The sequence below is a fragment of the Acanthopagrus latus genome, chromosome 3 (genome assembly GCF_904848185.1).
Source record: "Acanthopagrus latus isolate v.2019 chromosome 3, fAcaLat1.1, whole genome shotgun sequence".
NCBI lineage: Eukaryota > Metazoa > Chordata > Actinopteri > Spariformes > Sparidae > Acanthopagrus > Acanthopagrus latus.
In genome coordinates, this window is record NC_051041.1 from 16160778 (window position 1) to 16178860 (window position 18083).

The 18083-nt window shown below is 39.7% G+C and overlaps 1 protein-coding gene across 4 annotated transcripts; it reads left to right on the forward strand.

The window, feature by feature from the left end:
• Nucleotides 1-236: 236 nt before the first annotated feature.
• LOC119016950 (ankyrin repeat and MYND domain-containing protein 2-like) lies at nt 237-14408 on the forward strand. 4 transcript variants are annotated; one of them, XR_005074300.1, is made up of 11 exons: nt 237-405; nt 1962-2118; nt 3087-3151; nt 4200-4338; nt 4499-4597; nt 4686-4846; nt 5199-5413; nt 6695-6830; nt 7023-7068; nt 8985-9108; nt 12943-13080. XR_005074300.1 is itself a non-coding variant. In XM_037093330.1 (11 exons), exons 2-11 carry the CDS (start codon nt 2052-2054, stop codon nt 13095-13097), a joined length of 1290 nt encoding a protein of 429 aa, XP_036949225.1. In that variant the 5' UTR covers nt 237-405; nt 1962-2051; the 3' UTR covers nt 13098-14408. The 4 variants fall into 4 exon arrangements, 2 of the variants coding, with proteins under 2 accessions (XP_036949225.1, XP_036949226.1); XR_005074301.1 differs by having other exon boundaries at nt 6695-6803; XM_037093330.1 differs by having other exon boundaries at nt 7023-7151; nt 12943-14408.
• The last annotated feature ends 3675 nt before the right edge of the window (nt 14409-18083 follow it).

The window sequence follows — 18083 nt, forward strand, 5'->3', positions numbered from 1 at the left end:
AGTTAAAGGGTGGATCGTGAAGTCTCAGTCACCTTATGCAGCTCCTGTCATCTGTGTAAGAAAGAAAGATGGATCCTTACGCCTTTGTGTTGACTACTTGCTCCTCAACAATAAAACTGTGCCGGACCATCACCCTTTTCCAAGAATCCAGGACCTCACTGACTCCCTGGGAGGATATGCCTGGTTTTCAATCCTGGATCAGGGAAAAGCTTACCATCAAGGCTTTATTGCTGAAGGATCAAGACATCTGATTGCATTCATAACCCCATGGGGACTCTACGAGTGGGTCCGAATACCTTTTGGACTATCGAACGCACCAGCTGCGTTCCAAAGGAGCATGGAGGGGATGCTTGACAGTCCCCCAAGCCTTGCAACGCCATGGGGTAAAGCTGAAGCCAGAGAAATGTGAGTTCTATACAAGATCACAACACAAACAGGAATCATGACAATTACTAGGTGTTAAGGTTAATTTGGTTGTAGTTATTAATTTAATTTTTAACCAGGGTTATAAACAGTTGAGTACATTTTATCAGACTGATTTAGTGAAATTGCTATCTTTTCCTTTTTTCAAGGGTGGTGCCCTGAGGTGATCTAATGCAAATTGGATCATATTATTTATAATAATCAATAATTATCAAATCATTAATTATTATTGATAATCAAATTTAACCTAAATCTCCCCTTTATTGTTGCATAAACACTCCTTAACTGGGCCTTGTATAATGCAAGTCCCAACACACAGCAGTAGTCTTTACGCCGGCACTGCTTCGCTCTGTGTGAACAACCAATGCGGAGAATTGCCGTACGGCTGCTGCGGCGATAATGTGGCGACTCTGTGAAAAGGGCTACTGTCACTGTCATGCTTAGGCATTGCTGAAACTCTGTATTGCCGCTCTACCAATGTTTCCAACTAAGTCACTGGATATGCTGGCAGGCAGCATGAGAGCAGGTGGGGTTATAATATTTGGTTTCACACATGACATTTAGATTTAACATAAATGTAATACTTAGATTTATATTTAATTATTATTCTAAAATAATAATATTTCACATTTATATTTAACATTTATATTTAAATTTAACATTTATATTTCTTATTCACATTTAACATTTAGATTTAGATTTCTTATTCAGATTAAACATTGAAATTATATTTTAACAAGAGAAGTATGATCACAAAGTTCACAAATATTGCTGTAAATCTGGTCAAAAGTAACATTAAACAATTCACGTGTTTTTTTTAATACTTTTTTTTTGTGCTAAATGTGGCAACAAGTTGCTGTCTATTTTACCATTCTCAACTTTACATCGGCACCCCATACTAGCTGGTCAAGGGAGAGCTAATTGTAACTGCATTACTCCAGCAGCCATCTTAAAGCAGCACTCTGTATTTTTTTTGTTGAAGAACAAACTAAACAAACACCAATGCTCTTTTCTTTTTTATGACTGCATAAACTGAATAAACAAACTGACCATAAAGGACAACATAATCTATACTTTGTTTATATGTGGCAGACCCTGCCACCTTCTAGCTTCAAACAGTTCTGGGACCTTACTTTCCTCTGAGAACAGCTTGTTTATTCACTTTGGAAAAAGTTTGTATCATTATCTCATTAATATTATGAATGTTAAAAATCTGAGTTTGAATTTCTTCTACAAAACTACATACATTAGAGCCCCATTAATGTATAATGAGGCACGTTTTATAAGCTCTGTATTTGAAATGTGTAATCTTGACTTTATGTCTGAACTGCTCCACATTCAGGGGTATCAGTGTGCTGCACAGCGGCCAGGGCTGCCGTGACACTTTATTGCAGTGGAGTCTGGACTTCATTATGGATTTTACACAGTTGTCAGAGTGACTAGTCAGAAAAGGGTATTCTAATTTTGTGTTTGAATTGAGTTAAGTGACTGAGTTATACAAAACAGGAAACAGGTGTCTCCCTCTGTGTCTGGTATAGTGGTATGTTCCAGTGATGGCTCAGTTGTATACTGTAGTTCATCAGTGCTCCTGTAAACTGTGACTGCTCATTCAGAGCAAATCAGACAGGATGGCTGCACCTCAGAGAGGAGATCTTTCGGCATCTGAAAGAAGGATTCTGCAAGTTATTGCTGCTGGTGAGTAGAAGGCCTGTAGGGTAAAACTTAGAGCTTTTTTCATTCAGCACTCACTCACATTTGGAAGCCACTGCAACATTTAAGAGATAAAACCATGGTAATTATGTAGTTTGGTGTGTCTTTTATGAATAATTCCTAAAAAGGTTACTGAATACAATTTTGTAATTTGGCATCACTGAGATGTAGGCTGTGTTCAGTTAATCCAGCCAGATCATTTCAGTGTAAAACAGACAGTATTCACAGCAGGGCAGCTGAGGCAAAAATGACAAATGTGTCTACATGCAGAATAAAATTAACCATATATTAAGAACAACTTTTCCAAGATTAAATGACTGATGGAATGATAATTTATGAAGGTTTAATAGAACCTTAGTTTCCTATATAATGTATTATTATCATCATCATTATTATCATCATGCTACTACTACCACTACTACTACTACTACTACTACGACTATTACTAATAATAGCAATCTTAAAACTTCGGCCGTGCAGCACTCAAAAGGTTTTCTGCATCAATTATTGGTGTTATACTGTGGAACAATTTAAATGTGGAGTTGAAGCAATTTCCAAACACCTTTGTTTTAAAAAATGTATATGTATGTAATTATAATGGTAAGAATAAATTATGATTAAATAATTAAGCCTATGCTGAATTATTTACAAAAGATTAATGGAGACGGGTTGGGATATAATTCACACGTCTTCACACTCCAACTTCCCACTTTGGAACGCATAATTAGAATTGCCTGTTTTCTGGTGCATTCTTCCTTTGTTGGTTTGAGTGTTTTTGGTCTAAAAAAACAAAAGACGTACATTTCCTTAATACATTTATCTATACCAAATTACATTTTTTTTTCTTTCTTTCTTTTGCAGCGTTTAACAATTTAAGTCTCCCCTCTATTGTTTCCTATATATTGCCTCTATGGTCTCATCAGCTACATTTTTACAGTAATTTTTTTCTACAGGTGATGTACAGGAGGCTGCCCAGCTGCTTGCAAGCAAAGAAGTACGAGTCGACTGTTTGGACGAGGTATGGAAATTGAGAAAAGAAATTGTTTTACTGAGTTTTTATGCAGTTTTAGTGTTCTATAATCAGTCATTCATATTGGTCAAAAAATCCCAGTAACTTTCTCTGTGGTTTTCAACATTCAAAAACAATAGTAAGTGGGGTAGGATTTTTTCAGTTTTGTCAAACTCCTATTTTTAAATATTTAATCTGATCTCCAGGTTTACATCCTTAAATCTGCACCTCCAACAATTGTCGGCCTGCCAACACCATGACCTTTGAAATAGTGAAGAGCCTTTTTTTGTGCAAAGATATGCACACTAAATATGCTCAAGTGATACAAAATTACAGGGAGGCTCATGTTGCTTAATGAAGATGACCCACCCCTGACCCCCCAACAGAGCATTTCCTCGACCCATAATGCAGTGTCACTGAAACATATGTTATCCATTGTGATGGAGACATATGGAAAAGACTCTTGAGAGGTAAATGCAACCCTCAAAGGTGTTTGATAATAGCATCACGCCACTACATGTAGCTCACAGAGTCCTTCAGACTGCATGTCTGTCAGAATCAGGTGTGGTTAAAGGGCTTCACATCACTGCCCACACAGTCACATCTAACTACGAAACAGACACAAAAGGTCTTCTGTCTGTGACGTAAGGCACACACATTCACAAATGAATAATTAAATCAGTTTCAAGTAAACACAGTCAAAGTAAATCATTTACTTCAAAATTTTACAACAATATTTCCAGTGATGATGATATTGATGGAATTTCTATCATTTACAGAGACCACCACCATGTAGTTATGATACCAGGTGTTGCACTGGGGCCCCAAAAGATTTATATTTCCATAAGCTTACACTTTGAAAGAAGTGCCTGTAGAGTGAAAACATTTTTTTGAGAGTCACAACATACTGTATGTCCATAATGTCCTGGATGTAAATTCACATATTTTCAGATCAGTTCATATAGTATTCATGTTAGGTTGGAATCTTTCATCTGTTTTAAGTAAATACAAGACATACATATACTTATACTAACTCTACCCCACTTTATTTCTTAAGAATGGTATGACTCCACTGATGCATGCAGCCTATAAGGGCAAGGCAGACCTGTGTCGCCTGCTGCTGCAGCACGGAGCTGATGTTAATTGCAACCAACACGAATATGGATACACTGCTCTCATGTTTGCTGGCTTGTCAGGTAAAACCATGTGTGTTACTCAATTTTGCTGCATTCTTTGTAAGGTTCTATTGATTTATTATAAATTAATCTATTTCATTATTTTAGGTTAGATATTGTTAGACCTTGCTGGTGCATTGTCCTGTCTCAAATATCAAACCAGTGTTTCTTCATCTTGCAGGAAAGACAGACATCACCTTTATGATGCTTGATGCAGGAGCAGAGACGGACATGGTGAATTCTGTGGGTCGCACTGCTGCTCAGATGGCAGCTTTTGTAGGTGAGACAGTTAAATACTGCAAGTTAATTGGTGCAGGCTCGACATCTTAACCCGTTCTTTCTTAACATTCTTAACATTCTCCTTTCAGGCCAGCATGACTGTGTTACAGTGATCAACAACTTCTTCTCACGGGCAAGGCTGGAGTACTACACCAGACCACAGGGACTGGAGAGAGAGCCCAAGCTGCCGCCGAGGCTCGCAGGACCCCTGCACAAGATCATCATGACCACCAACCTGAATCCAGTCAAGGTGAGGGCTGCTCTTGAGCTAAAGCATACCCAATTGCTCACAGGCTCATGAGCCTTGTGTCTCCCATAAAACCTTATCAGTGATAATACTGTGTTCCACCTCAGAAAAAATTAGGCTCTCCAAGTACTACCATTCAGACTGATTTTGCTATGAGGATTCAGAAATGTTTTGTTGATGACAAAACTTGCCTTGACTTTATTGAAAAGCGGCATGAGATAACCTTTTTTGTGAATTGGCACTTATAAATAAGCTTTACTTGACATGATGCTCCACGTCAGTCAAATATAGTATATCTGCCCTCAGAACCGCTCTCTTCAGAAATATTTGTCCAACCAAGTCTCCAATCTGTCAGATAGTCATGCTGGTGAAGGACAACCCTGTACTGATTGACGTGGCAGCTCTGGAAAAGTGTTACCAGGTGATGGATCTGCTCTGTGAGCAGTGTGTGAAGCAACAAGACATGAACGAGGTTCTGGCCATGAAGATGCACTACATCAGCTGTGTGCTGCAGAAATGCCTGGCCTTCCTACAGAAAAGAGATGACAAGTTGGATGCGCTTGTCAAGAGGTAAGGCAATGGAATGGGTGTGTCCCATGAATATATCAGCAGTACTTACCGCAAGCATTTTACAGTTGGTTACACCTTCTATAGATGATGGCATCAAGTCATTATAGTGATTACATTAATTAGTGGATTGTTATTAAAGGCCGACTTCTTATCTTATGAGCCACTAAGATACTGTATAGTAAAACGATTAAAAAGTTATTAAGAGGTATACCCTTTGTATCTGAAAATGCTGTAAATGTAGACCTTTTTTTTCCTTTTGTGTATAAACATAGCTGCTTAGCACTTTAAAACAATTTACTTTCCAAAGTCTGAAGAAATAACCCAGATGTTTTTGTCTGGATTGTGTATTACCAGGCTGGGAGGTGTTATTTTGTATAGCACCCATTCACCAGGTATGACTTAAACTGTTAGCTTGCATGGTTATATCCATTTTTCTTGTTTCTGATATGGTGATTTATAAGCTGTAGTTTCCCCAGAAAACTCATTAACCTCTTCGGGAGCCATCAGGGTCTACTATGACCGACATGGATGCTTTAAGCAGTGGGGCTCCACCTGCTAGCAATTTACATCTACTTGTCAAGCAAATTTGAAGCAAACTTTCGAAATGGTGCAAAAAAAGAAAAGACAAAATGTAAATTAAGCACATCTCTATTAACTGGTTTGGAGCAATTAACTGGGCTTCTAAAGCTTTGCTGGCGGTAAAGTCTATGTTATGCATGCCTGCAACCAAGTAGAATAAGTAGATGGAAACAGAAACAAACCAAGTTGTTTGATAACTGCCAATATACTTCAAGAGGTGGAAACAAAACCAGCTGCCATTTAAGGCCATTTTTTGGTGAACTGTTCCATTAATCAAGTCAAATCAGGCTGCCAAACTGCGATACCTAACCTAATTTACTAACCATTTTTAGGACATTGACATGTACCTTTGACTTCCACCTCAGTCTATGCTTAATAGATCAATTGATAACTTTATGACATTTAAGTCTATATTTAGTTAACATGAAAATTAACACAAATGTACAAATATGGAAGAACCATGTGTCCATCCAATCTAGGGACCCCACTCAGTAACTAAAGAAAAGTCCAAATATATAAATAAAAAAGAGAGAGCCTGTCCTAGATCAATAGGTCAAGTAGCCATCAGGGCCAATTAATAAGTTCATCCTCTTTGGGTCATAGATAGAAACCCAAAGAGAGAATATACTCATTTTCTGTCATGATTAGTGCTATTTCATTTATCTGTTTTCCTTGACCTGCTTCAATGATTCTGTGCTCTAGCTTGTTGAGGGGGAGAGACAGTGATGGCTTTCCACAGTACCAGGAGAAGTTCATCCGGGACTGCATCAAGAAGTTTCCTTACTGTGAGGCCACACTCCTTCAGCAGCTGGTGAGGAGCATTGCACCGGTAGAGATTGTAAGTGAAGAAGATATCAGAGAATTTAAGTTTAGTTGTACAAAAAATATAACTTTAAGCAAAAGTAATCAATGAGGAGGAATATTGTTAGTGCAGGTGATGATAGCGGGTGTTATACTGTAGGATGCAGAGAAATCATATTTTTTTTAATCGCTGTTTTTACCTTAATAGACCATTGCATCTTGTTTCCAGGGCAATGAACCAACAGCATTCTCCGTGTTGACCCAGGCCCTGACAGGTCAGATGGCGTTTGTAGATGCTGATTACTGTGCTGCATGTGGGGAGAAGGGAGCAGACAAAAGGTGCTCCCTTTGTAAAGCAGTAAGTCAAAGTCTGTTAAGAGCTACCATCTGTATTGTACTTCATTTCCTCAAATTGTGACCAGGGCCTAGAAGCAGGCTTATATTTTATATGATCCTTCATATTCAATTCCCTCAGTTTTATAAGTACAGTCATATTTTAGTACTAAGCCTGCTCGTTTTCTGATCGACTCCCATTTGCATTGTTAATTTTTTCTACATTATACCCACACTTACTGTATCCATTTTAGATAGAGGGTCGTCTAGTATTTCATTGCTAAATCCCATCCTTTCTAAAAAAGACTTTTATTGTGAAAAAGTCACTGCCATCTTGTAGCACTTGTATGTTACACATATTACAGTTTGGTTAGTATATTAACACACTAAATATGTGGCCAAAAGTCAGAGGACACCTTATCATTACCCTGATTGGGAGAGTAATCTTTTCCTTTTCCTTTATTTTGCTCCTCGTGGTTCAAAAGTACAGGATGTGTCTATTTCGCCCAAGCATCCAATGGGTCACGCCTTTATCCTTTATCCTCCAGCGGTTTCACACACACACGCACACACACACACGCACGCACGCACGCACACACGCACGCACGCACGCACACACACACACACACACACACACACACACTTTCTGTGTTGAATTAGCCCACTGATCTTATAATGTGTGTGTGTGTGTGTGCAAACAATCAATCATTAGATACAATGTTTGTGACCACCAAGGACACAAAATGGTTATCCAGCAGCAATTCATGGCCTGTTAGGATTCAGGACAACAAAAAATGACTGTTAGGATGGCCCTCTTCCCCCTGAGGGAACCACAGGTGTTGGTATGCACCTTGGTACTCCACCTTTTTTTCCTCGGGGTGAACGCAGAGAGCATGGATGGAGAAGGACTTGGTAAGAGTATTTATAGGGGGACATCTGTAGTGGTGGCCGAAGGCACTATTGGGCTGCATTAAGTGTATCTTACTGATCACTCAAAGCGGTTTACAACATAAGTCAGACTAGTGGCAGAGACTAATTTGCAGGGCACTTCCTTCTCATCAGGAGCAATAATCATAAGGCTGGATTCACATTGATCGGGTGACGATGACAGTTATCTCATTCATTATAATGAGGGCAGTCTCTTTTGGCTGCGGCGATACTGAATCCAGGAGTTTATCCATTCACATTTTTTACTGGGCCTCCAAGGGCGTAAATCTGGTCTCAACTTTGGTAGGGACACTAGACCTGATTCATCATCAGCTGCTCTACATGTGTAGCTTCATGCTGCCGTTTTTCCTGTGTGCAGTGATTCAGAGTTACTAGCCAGTTACTAACTAGTTTAACCCTTGTAATTCCTAACACTGGTTGAAAGACTAGAGGGGACACAGTTAGCATTACATTACAGAACCACAGTGATTTAGCTACTAGCCTACGTTCACTACACTAACACCTTAATAACACTATTCTTTTCCTAACTAATGTTAGGCTAGGAGCTTCCTTGTTGTGTCTGTTGCAGTGAGGGGGAGATTATTTTCAGCCCCCACACACACCGGCCTGCCGCCTGTGCAGGCGTGCGGGAGGGGAGAGAGCCTGGCACCTCTGCAGAGGAGCTGTGGACTGATGACTCTGAGCAGCAGGAGAATTACAATATGATATATTTCTCGCCTTTCCCCTGATGATCAGAATAAGTCGCTAAATTTGTCGCTATTCGCTTTTTAATGATAAAGTCGCTAAATCTAGCAAGAAAGTCGCCAAGTTGGCAACACTGGTACACCTTCATGTGCTGAGAACGTGATAACCCTCATGTCATCTTATCCCCATGTTCTTCCAAGTTATGTTTTGTTTCTATGTCTTTAAGGTAACTTACTGCAGCTTGACATGCCAAAAACTCCACTGGTTCACCCATAAAAGGATGTGCAGGTCTCTACAGGAGCAGGATGCTGACCTGGAGAAAGACACTCCAAGATTGAAAGAACTGAAAGGTGCTCATCTCTTGTTTTGTACTATACACTTGTCAGTCACAATGTTGTGAATTGATGTCTGTGCCCTGTTCCCCATACTCTCTCCGTATTTTGTATGCAACCTGGTGCCTTTAAGGACCTGTCCGGTATATTGTAGACTGGATGATCCAGCTTCTTTATATTTTCTTAAAGGAGCAATTTTGATTCTTGAGTGAGTCCCTGGGACCCAGAGGTGGTCATTTAGGTGGGTCCCAGGGAAATGGAGTGGGTCCCTTTTTTGACTAACTGTAATGTTGAACTGATGTTTGGGAAGCCTTGGTAGCTCACCTGGTAGAGCATACACCACATTGACAAAAGATTGAGTCCGTAGTGGTGACTGGGATTAGATTCTGATCCACGGCCTTTTGCTGAATGTTGTCCCCCCTCTCTTATTCTTAACATTCCTGTCTATTTTCCAGCTATTGCTATCATAATAAGGGAACAAACAGCAAATAGTAGAAACTTGTGTTTGATGTTAGGACTTTAACACTGACCTAAAGTCATCTGATGCCTGTTGCAGGGTTGAGCTCTTTACAGTGGTCACTTAAAATCTTTTTTTTACTTTGGAAGTCACAGTACTGTATGTGGTGTGCAATATAACACACAATGAAAACAGTAATCATTGTACTACTACTTGTGATGGATAGAGTTGTTTCCTTTAAGATGGGCCACAGCATCTTAAAGGCACTTCCATGCCCAGTAGACTCAGAACTGAGCCCCAAGTTTTCACTACAGGTGAACCAACATATCAGAAAATGAACCAAATAAGGGATCTACAATGATGTGTTTCAGAGAACTTGAACCAAGATGAAGAGGACCATGCAGAGTGCTGAGGAAAATGAGCTCTCTGTGTTATATGAGATTGTTCTGGAAGATTCAGGAGCAGATCTTTGTGTCATAAATGTTGCCCTGCTTACACTTTGTTATCCCACTGCCCAAACGTTGTTGGAGTATTTACCTGCTAGCAGCTGGAGTTTACTGGGAAGGAATATTCAGTTCTCAAATATCCAGAATAACAGCAGTAAATGCATGCAGTAGGGGCAGATTAAAAACATTTACAATAAGAGCAACATACATTGCCATGGACTAGACAAGATGTGGATATGTTTTGGAAAGCTGCTGTTGACCAGCACACAAGTTAAATGAGTAACTGACTAACTCACTCGGTTAATATTATCCTCACACAGTGAGTGATGGAACATTTCTGAGAGATAGAGGTGTTTGAAATGAACTGATATCCTTGAACTGACTGACAGTGAGTGACATTCTGAGTAATCAGCTTGCCGGACATCTTTTGTTGACAGGAAAAACAAACTGAACTTAGTTAAAGGATGAATTTCCTAAGAGGACAGAGTATTTTTTATGTTTGATGCTTGCTCTGAAACAAGCCCTGAGTTGTTTAATACACTTCTTTTGAAAAAAATACAAAAACAAATTCTGTATTTGGTAATTTGCCATGGTCTTTGTGTGGGTGACTCTGACACAGTGACACAAAAATCTCATCAGAAGCTTTTTACACCAGAAACCCCTACAACATGTGCGGGTGTGGCCACATACACTATATTGCCAAAAGTATTCGCTCACCTGTCTTGACTTGCATATGAACTTAAAGGGATATTCTGGTCTAAGTTCCGCAGCTCAAGGATGAAAATGTATGATTATTACTCCATGGAAATGCAATCAAAGTTCATATGTGTTTTGCCTACCAATTTATAACATTTATTATCGAAAGCTGACAGGGAAAAGAATTAAATTGAGCATTTCTAACTTTAGGTATTTGTAGGAGACTGCAGAAGTGGTGAGTTGTTTTCACTTTACAATAGCAATCCGGCTAAGCTAGCAGATGTTTGATGCCTCAAACTATGTGCTGGGACCCTATTTGTACTGTTGCTGAAGTTTGGTGCTGTTCTGAGCATCATCTGTTGCTTTTTGATGGTGGTTCCTTCTTGGAGGCAAATACTGCAATGTATTGTTATCCTGTGGTCTTTTCTGTTGCTAAAACTATGTAAGCTAGCGGTCTGCAAACTTGATCTCTTGATCTTGATCTCAATCTTGATCTCTCATCTTACTTGGTGTCATGGTGTGTTAGACCATGGATTAAATTTACACTGGAATATCCCTTTAAGTGACATCCCATTCTTAATCCATAGGATTTAATATGACGTTGGTCTAACCTTTGCAGCTGTAACAACCTCAACTCTTCTGGGAAGGCTTTCCACAAGGTTTAAGAGTGTGTCAATGGGAATTTTGAACATTCTTTCAGAGGTGCATTTGTGAGGTCACACACCGATGTTGGACAGGAAGGCCTGGTTCTCAGTCTCCACTCTAATTCACCCCAAAGGTGTTCTGTTGGGTTGAGGTCAGAACTCTGTGCAGGCCAGTCAAGTTTATCCACACCAAACTCTCTCGTCCATGTCTTTAGTAACCCTACTTTGTGCACTGGTGCACAGTCAGGAAGGGGTCATCCCCAAACTGTTCCCACAAAGTTGGGAGCATGGAATTGTCCAACATCTCTTGGTATGCCGAAGCATTCAGAGCTCCTTTCACTGGAACTAATCGGCCGAGCCCAGCTCCTGAGAAACAACCCCACACCATAATCCTCCCTCCACCAAACTTTACACTTGGCACAATGCAGTCAGACAAGTACCATTCTCCTGGCAAGTGCCAAACCCGGACTCGTCCATCAGATTGCCAGATGGAGGAGCATGATTCGTCACTCAAGAGGACGCGTCTCCACTTCTGTAGAGTCCAGTGGTGGCATGCTTTACACCACTGCATCTGACGCTTTGCATCGCACTTGCTGATGTGTGGCTTTGATGAAGCTGCTCAGCCATGGAAACCCATTCCATGAAGCTCTTTACGCACTGTTCTTGAGCTAATCTGAGGGCCACATTAAGTTTGGAGGCCTGTAGTGATTGACTCTGCAGAAAGTTGGCCAACCTCTGCGCACTACGCGCCACAGCATCCGCTGACCCTGCTCCGTCATTTTACGTGGCATAGCACCTCATGGCTGAGATGTTGTTGTTCCCGATCGCTTCCAGTTCGTTATAATACCACTGATAGTTGACTGTGGAATATTTAGGAGTGAGGAAATTTCAGGACTGGACTTGTTACACAGGTAGCATCCTAGTACAGAACCACGCTGGAATTCACTGAGCTCCTGAGAGCGACCCATTCTTTCACAAATGTATGTAGAAACAGTCTGCATGCCTAGGTGCTTGCTTTTATACACCTGTGGCCATATGGAAGTGATTGGAACACCTGATTTCAATTATTTGGATGGGTGAGTGAATACTTTTGGCAACATAGTGTCACCAAAGGTCGCCTGTCTGAAGGTGTGAATAGAGGTGTTTTCACTGAGTCCATGCCAGGGACATGCTATCCCATACTATATATATGATTTGACTGAAAGCAAACCCTCAAGATTATATTAAAATTAAGGAGTCTTTACTGCATAAGGCACCTGCCATGTCAGTTGATATATAGCCTGCATTATGTTGCTTGGGCCTTTGAGCCACTAGCTTGCATGTTGGTAATCTACACTTGAATACGGAAATACTGCTGTAGGAACTATCAAACAGTTTTGTATTGTATTTCATCCATTGATTGAACCACTGTAACAGTTTATTTTCATAGCCCACTTTAATTGTGTTTCAATTATTCACAGATTTGTATCCACCTCAGATTCATGTTCGTGTCTTGTTTCATTTGACTTAAAAATGTGAAGTCTTCAGCCAGTGCTGAATGTCATGCTCCTGTGTTATTAAAAGTTTGGTGTGCCCTATTGTGTTAAATAGACATAATTTGTCTTCCTAGATGATGAAAGTGACCTCATGATGGAGACAGCCAACTTCCTGCAGGAGCTGTGTCTGCGGGCAGAGGAGAAGGTGGCAGCTGCTGGAGGCTGTCCTGCAGAGCTTCTGGCTTGTCCCTCCACCTCAGCTGAGGGACCGTCCTGCACCCAAGACTGAGGCAGGAAAGCCAGCTAAGTGTCCTGAACGATACTGGTCTCTTTGTCAATTTTCACAAAAGTTACATATGGAGATTTGTGGCTGAAACTGGTTTTGTCAGTAGGGCCAATCCTATTTTGCATATCTTACACCAAGCCATGTAGTTTTAGATTACAAGTGATTCAAAACCTGCTCCAGGTAACTCATCATTTCCGCAACTGCAAATACTTGAGTGGAGCAACCGGTCACTACTTTGATATCAAGGTGACTTCCTGCTACCTTTATTTGTGAAATTATACTGTCTCCACATTGTATCAGTTTTATACCAGGGTATCTTAAACATAATTAATTAATTTGACCTAGGAAAAGGATGGTTCTAGTATAAAATAAGGGATTGCAGATGAGTAATGAATAAATGAATAAATAAAGGCAAGAACATTTTTCATATATACTATCCTATTGCCTCAGAAAATAATTGATATGGTCTGATTCTGCAAAAACACAGATTACACTCAGAGACAACATTTACACTTATCAGCCTCAGGTATAAATCTTGTGTAGCTGGCATTTTCTTGACCATGAAATTGATTTGGTGATAGCATTATCTGTATTGGTAACAATGTCAACAATGATTGAGTTGCAGCACACAAACATCAGAGAGACCCAGTCCAGTCAAGTGGAGCTACACCAGGCCATCAGGGGCCTTAAATCCACTGTTTTATACAGTTTGAAGGGAACACTATTTCATCTGTGCCTATGTGACTGTAATAAAGTGCAGTTTCTCATAAAACCAACTTTTTTTTTTTTTTTGCAAATGCATAGATATACTGAATATCAAGTTGTGAACTGCAGTGTCTTACATGTGGGTTATCTGTACTCACTGTATTCCTGCATACATCATAATGTGGGAAAGACTTTGCTTTTAAGTGGTTGTTTAGCCAGTCATAAAAGAATACATACCGTTCAGTTCCATACAAATGCAGACATATACTACAAAGTGATTCAATTTATAAAGAAATACATTTAATTACATTTACTTTATTTTACTTTATGGTTTTCTGAAATTAAACTATAAAAATACTGTTGTGTCATGTATGCAGTATAATATATAGTATAATACGAACTTAGCTGTGTTCTTCATGTTTATTTTTATGATGTGATGTATATTTGATCTTTGTCAGTAAATGGTTCTGTTGTGATGTCAAAGCATTGATGACCAGTCGCACAAAAATGTGGAATTGAAGAATGTTAAGCATCTGTAGTGGTGACTGCTTTATCTGTTATATATCTGCCTTATCGTTTTAAAATTAATAAAGTTTGCCTTCATCAGAGGGAATAGCTGAAGTTATTTTTAACTACATGTCACTATGTCGCTGGTGCTTTCAGTGATGTAGCGTTTTGAGACATCCTCATTCGAACATTTGTGTACACAGATATATCACTCTCACAGTAAACATAGTAATGATCAGAGAGAGCAACATCAGATACAAGAAGCTTAGAAATGGTCTGACCATTGGAGATAACCAAGTCTAGGATATGGCCCCTGCTGTGTGTGGCCCCTGCTTAGATGATGAGTGAGTCCAAAGTTATCAAAGACAGTTATCAGTCAATGCAGTTAAGAGACAGTGGCTCAACAAAGTCATCAAAAAGTCTGTACAGTATTTAGGTGGGCTGTATATGTTTAGAAATACAACCTTAGAAGATGAAAAACTGAGGAGCCACATATTCAAAAGAACACTTGAATAACACAATAGTAAGACCTCGTCCTGTTTGTTGCCTTTTAGTCTTACTTAAGAAAGAGAGATTTGGAGAGCTTGATTCAATGTGAACAGCTGCACTGTTATCCTGGTCTGACCAAGATAAAATCAAGATTGTGTTTGATGAAAAACTCATGTATTAAAAAAAATTCTAAGAAAATTCTTAGAATCTTGATGTTTTCTTAAAATTTCCCCTAAAGGTGAAGAGTAGAACCTAGTAAAAATAAAAGATATTCCTAAAGAATCCTAAATCTCAAGAGAGCTCCTAGGTGAGATCTGTTAAGAGCAGGGAAGAGGACTTTTAAGTGGCTTAGGAGTTCCCTAAGCAGAGGACAACATGGCGCCCGGAAGAGGCAGGAGACATATTCTCCAAACACTGGATGACAGTGAATTAATGAAACACTACAGATTGGATCGTGCAAGAATCATGTTTGTGGTTGATCTCATCAGAGATGCACTTACTTCTCCAACCCAACGCCCCAATGCAATACCACCCGAAATGAAAGTCATCACAACACTGAGGTAATTGGCAACAGGGAAAATGCAACAATGCAGCAGTGATGACTTGGGTCTGTCACAACTCTCCATCAGCAGGGTCATCAACACTGACAGCATTGTCACAACCTCATATTGTTACACAATTTGTTTCATTTCTGCTGGATGCCCGCACTTTACAAGCTCACAAAAGGGCATTTATGGACATCGCAGGATTCCCCAGTGTTGTGGGTGTAATTGATGGGACACGTGTCCGAATAATTGCACCGTCAGAAGATGAAGCCGTCTTCGTGAACATGAAGAGATTTCACAACATCAATGTTTAACTTGTTTTCAATGCTGACTATAAGATTTTGGACATTGTTGCCAAATGGCCAGGCTCAACACATGATGCCAAAATGCTCTCTGAGAGTGGCCTCAGACAGCTTTTCGAGGGACATTATGTGCCAGCCAATTGCCACTTGTTAGGGGACAGTGGCTACCCATGCAAACCATGGCTCCTAATGCATTACCTCCAGCTACGCCAAGGACCGCAACTAAACTACAACAGGTAACCCAAACAATATAGAATTATGCGTGGAAAATGTTTACAGCATGTTGGAGTATCCTAGTAGTTTAAATATTTCCCTCAAATAATGTCCATTTTGATTATGTCTGCATTAACTTGTAGGGCCCATAAGACAACAAGGGCAATAGTGGAGTGTGGCATTGGCCAACTGAAGAGGTGCTTTCATGTTCTCCAAGGAGAGGTGTGGCTGACCCCTGATAAAGTCTGCAAAGTCATCATAGCCTGTGCAATACTACATAACACTTGCAAGGCGAGACAGATTGCAGAACCTCTTGAGGGTGATGGTGATGAAGACAGCGATGATGATGATGGTGGTGAAGAAAATATTCACTTTCCACAGGGGAACTTGGCCCCACTTTACAAATTTACATTTCAGGCAAGTTACAGTAATGTAACTTGAAAATGTAATGTAATTTGAAAACTTCTGACTGCACTGAACTTATGTACCACATAGTTTTACTACACATCACCTACAATGGTTAAATACATGACACATATTACTCACAAAGACACAATATCTATTTGTCATTCGATTTATTTTTTAGGAGCTCAATTTTCAGTTGATAGTACTCCTCCTGTAGGCATAGAACTTTTTTGTGCTGTCTGAGGACATCCATTGTCAACTCCAATCTTCTGTCCTGCAGGGATGGTGTCGGAGCAACAGGTGCACCAGGCAGGAATGGTGTTTAAGCAGCAGCAGCAACAGCACCAGCAGTGGGCAGGCTGAACTCTGATGTTTCAGGTTGAGGGTCGTACACCTGCAATGTTGAGGGGCCCGGTTCCTCTGATGGGTCCATGCTACAGAAAGGGAATGACATTTAATTATAATTTAATTATTGTTTTGTTTTAATTGATTTAGTAGAATGAGCATGCACAAGAGATATGAGAAATGGCTTATGCAATGAATAAACACTGTTCTTGATATTTTGTTTACATGCCTGTTGATATATGAAAACTCATTTTCCTCCCTTTGTTGCATTTCAGTGGCCTTCCCTCAAATGAAAAAAATTAAAAAATATATACTTTAAAAAAAAAATTAAAAAAAATTCCAGTGCTATTACTACTGTTATTTAGAAACACTAAAGCAACATAACTTCATAGCAAAGCCTATTAGATAATGGAGAGGCCTTTTTTTTCTGCTGCAGGCCAGAAGTGCTGAGTAGACAATGATGAGACTGAAAATACATAATGAATATAATGTTTTTTAAGCAGTCATACTAAACAAATGTCCCTAACAGGTGATATCATCTTGCGTATATTTGGGAACCTACGGTAGGAGCACTTTGTTGTGGAGCGTCAGTGATGCTGCAGGCCAGGAGTACTGAGTGGACTACAGGGAGACTGAAAACATAGTAATGTGGATCAGGCATAATAAATCAACCTAATGGGTATTACCTTGGAATATAATTAAAGGAATCATACTAAACATAATTATTGCTATAAGACATATTATTTGATACACCTGTGCAACATCATGCAGTGCAGTACAACAGCGGTGCCATAAATTCTGCTTTAACAAATCTTATACATGTTCAGTTTTAGTTGACATTATCAGAAAGGTGTTCATTCTCTGCTATGTTATTTCTCGAGGTCTTGGTGTGTTGTGGTGCTGTGCTGGACTGCATCATTTCGACAATTGCTGCTTATATTTTCCCTTCAAGTATTTTAATGGAGAGGGCAAAATATCAGGAACACTGATAAATATGATGCACCCCAGCACAGCAGCATCCGCTATGATTCCCGTAATATACAGCAACCAGAATGATCACTTTTTTAACAATGTCAGCTAAAACTAGAAATATGTAAGTTTTATAAATGAAGAATGTATGGCAGAGCAGTTGAACTGGATTGTCTTAGATTGCACAAGTGCACTGTATGACATGGGTTATGAGTCTATGTATATTAGTAACTGTAATGAATATATAGTTAATTAATAATTTAAGTAATCATGTGGCATTGATGCTGTATGCTGCACATCAGGAGAACTGAAGAATGAATACCAAAAATCTTATAGCTCAGGACTGATGATGACAAGGATGCTACATGTCTCTTGTTAATGATTGTAGCTGGATACTGGTAGTTGGTGGAACAGTGATGTTTGCCAGATACAGGTAGGTGGAGGGGCAGTGATGCTGACCTTGCCATACCTGCTGGAGAGTGCCAGAGCTTTCTTGTCCAACACAACCA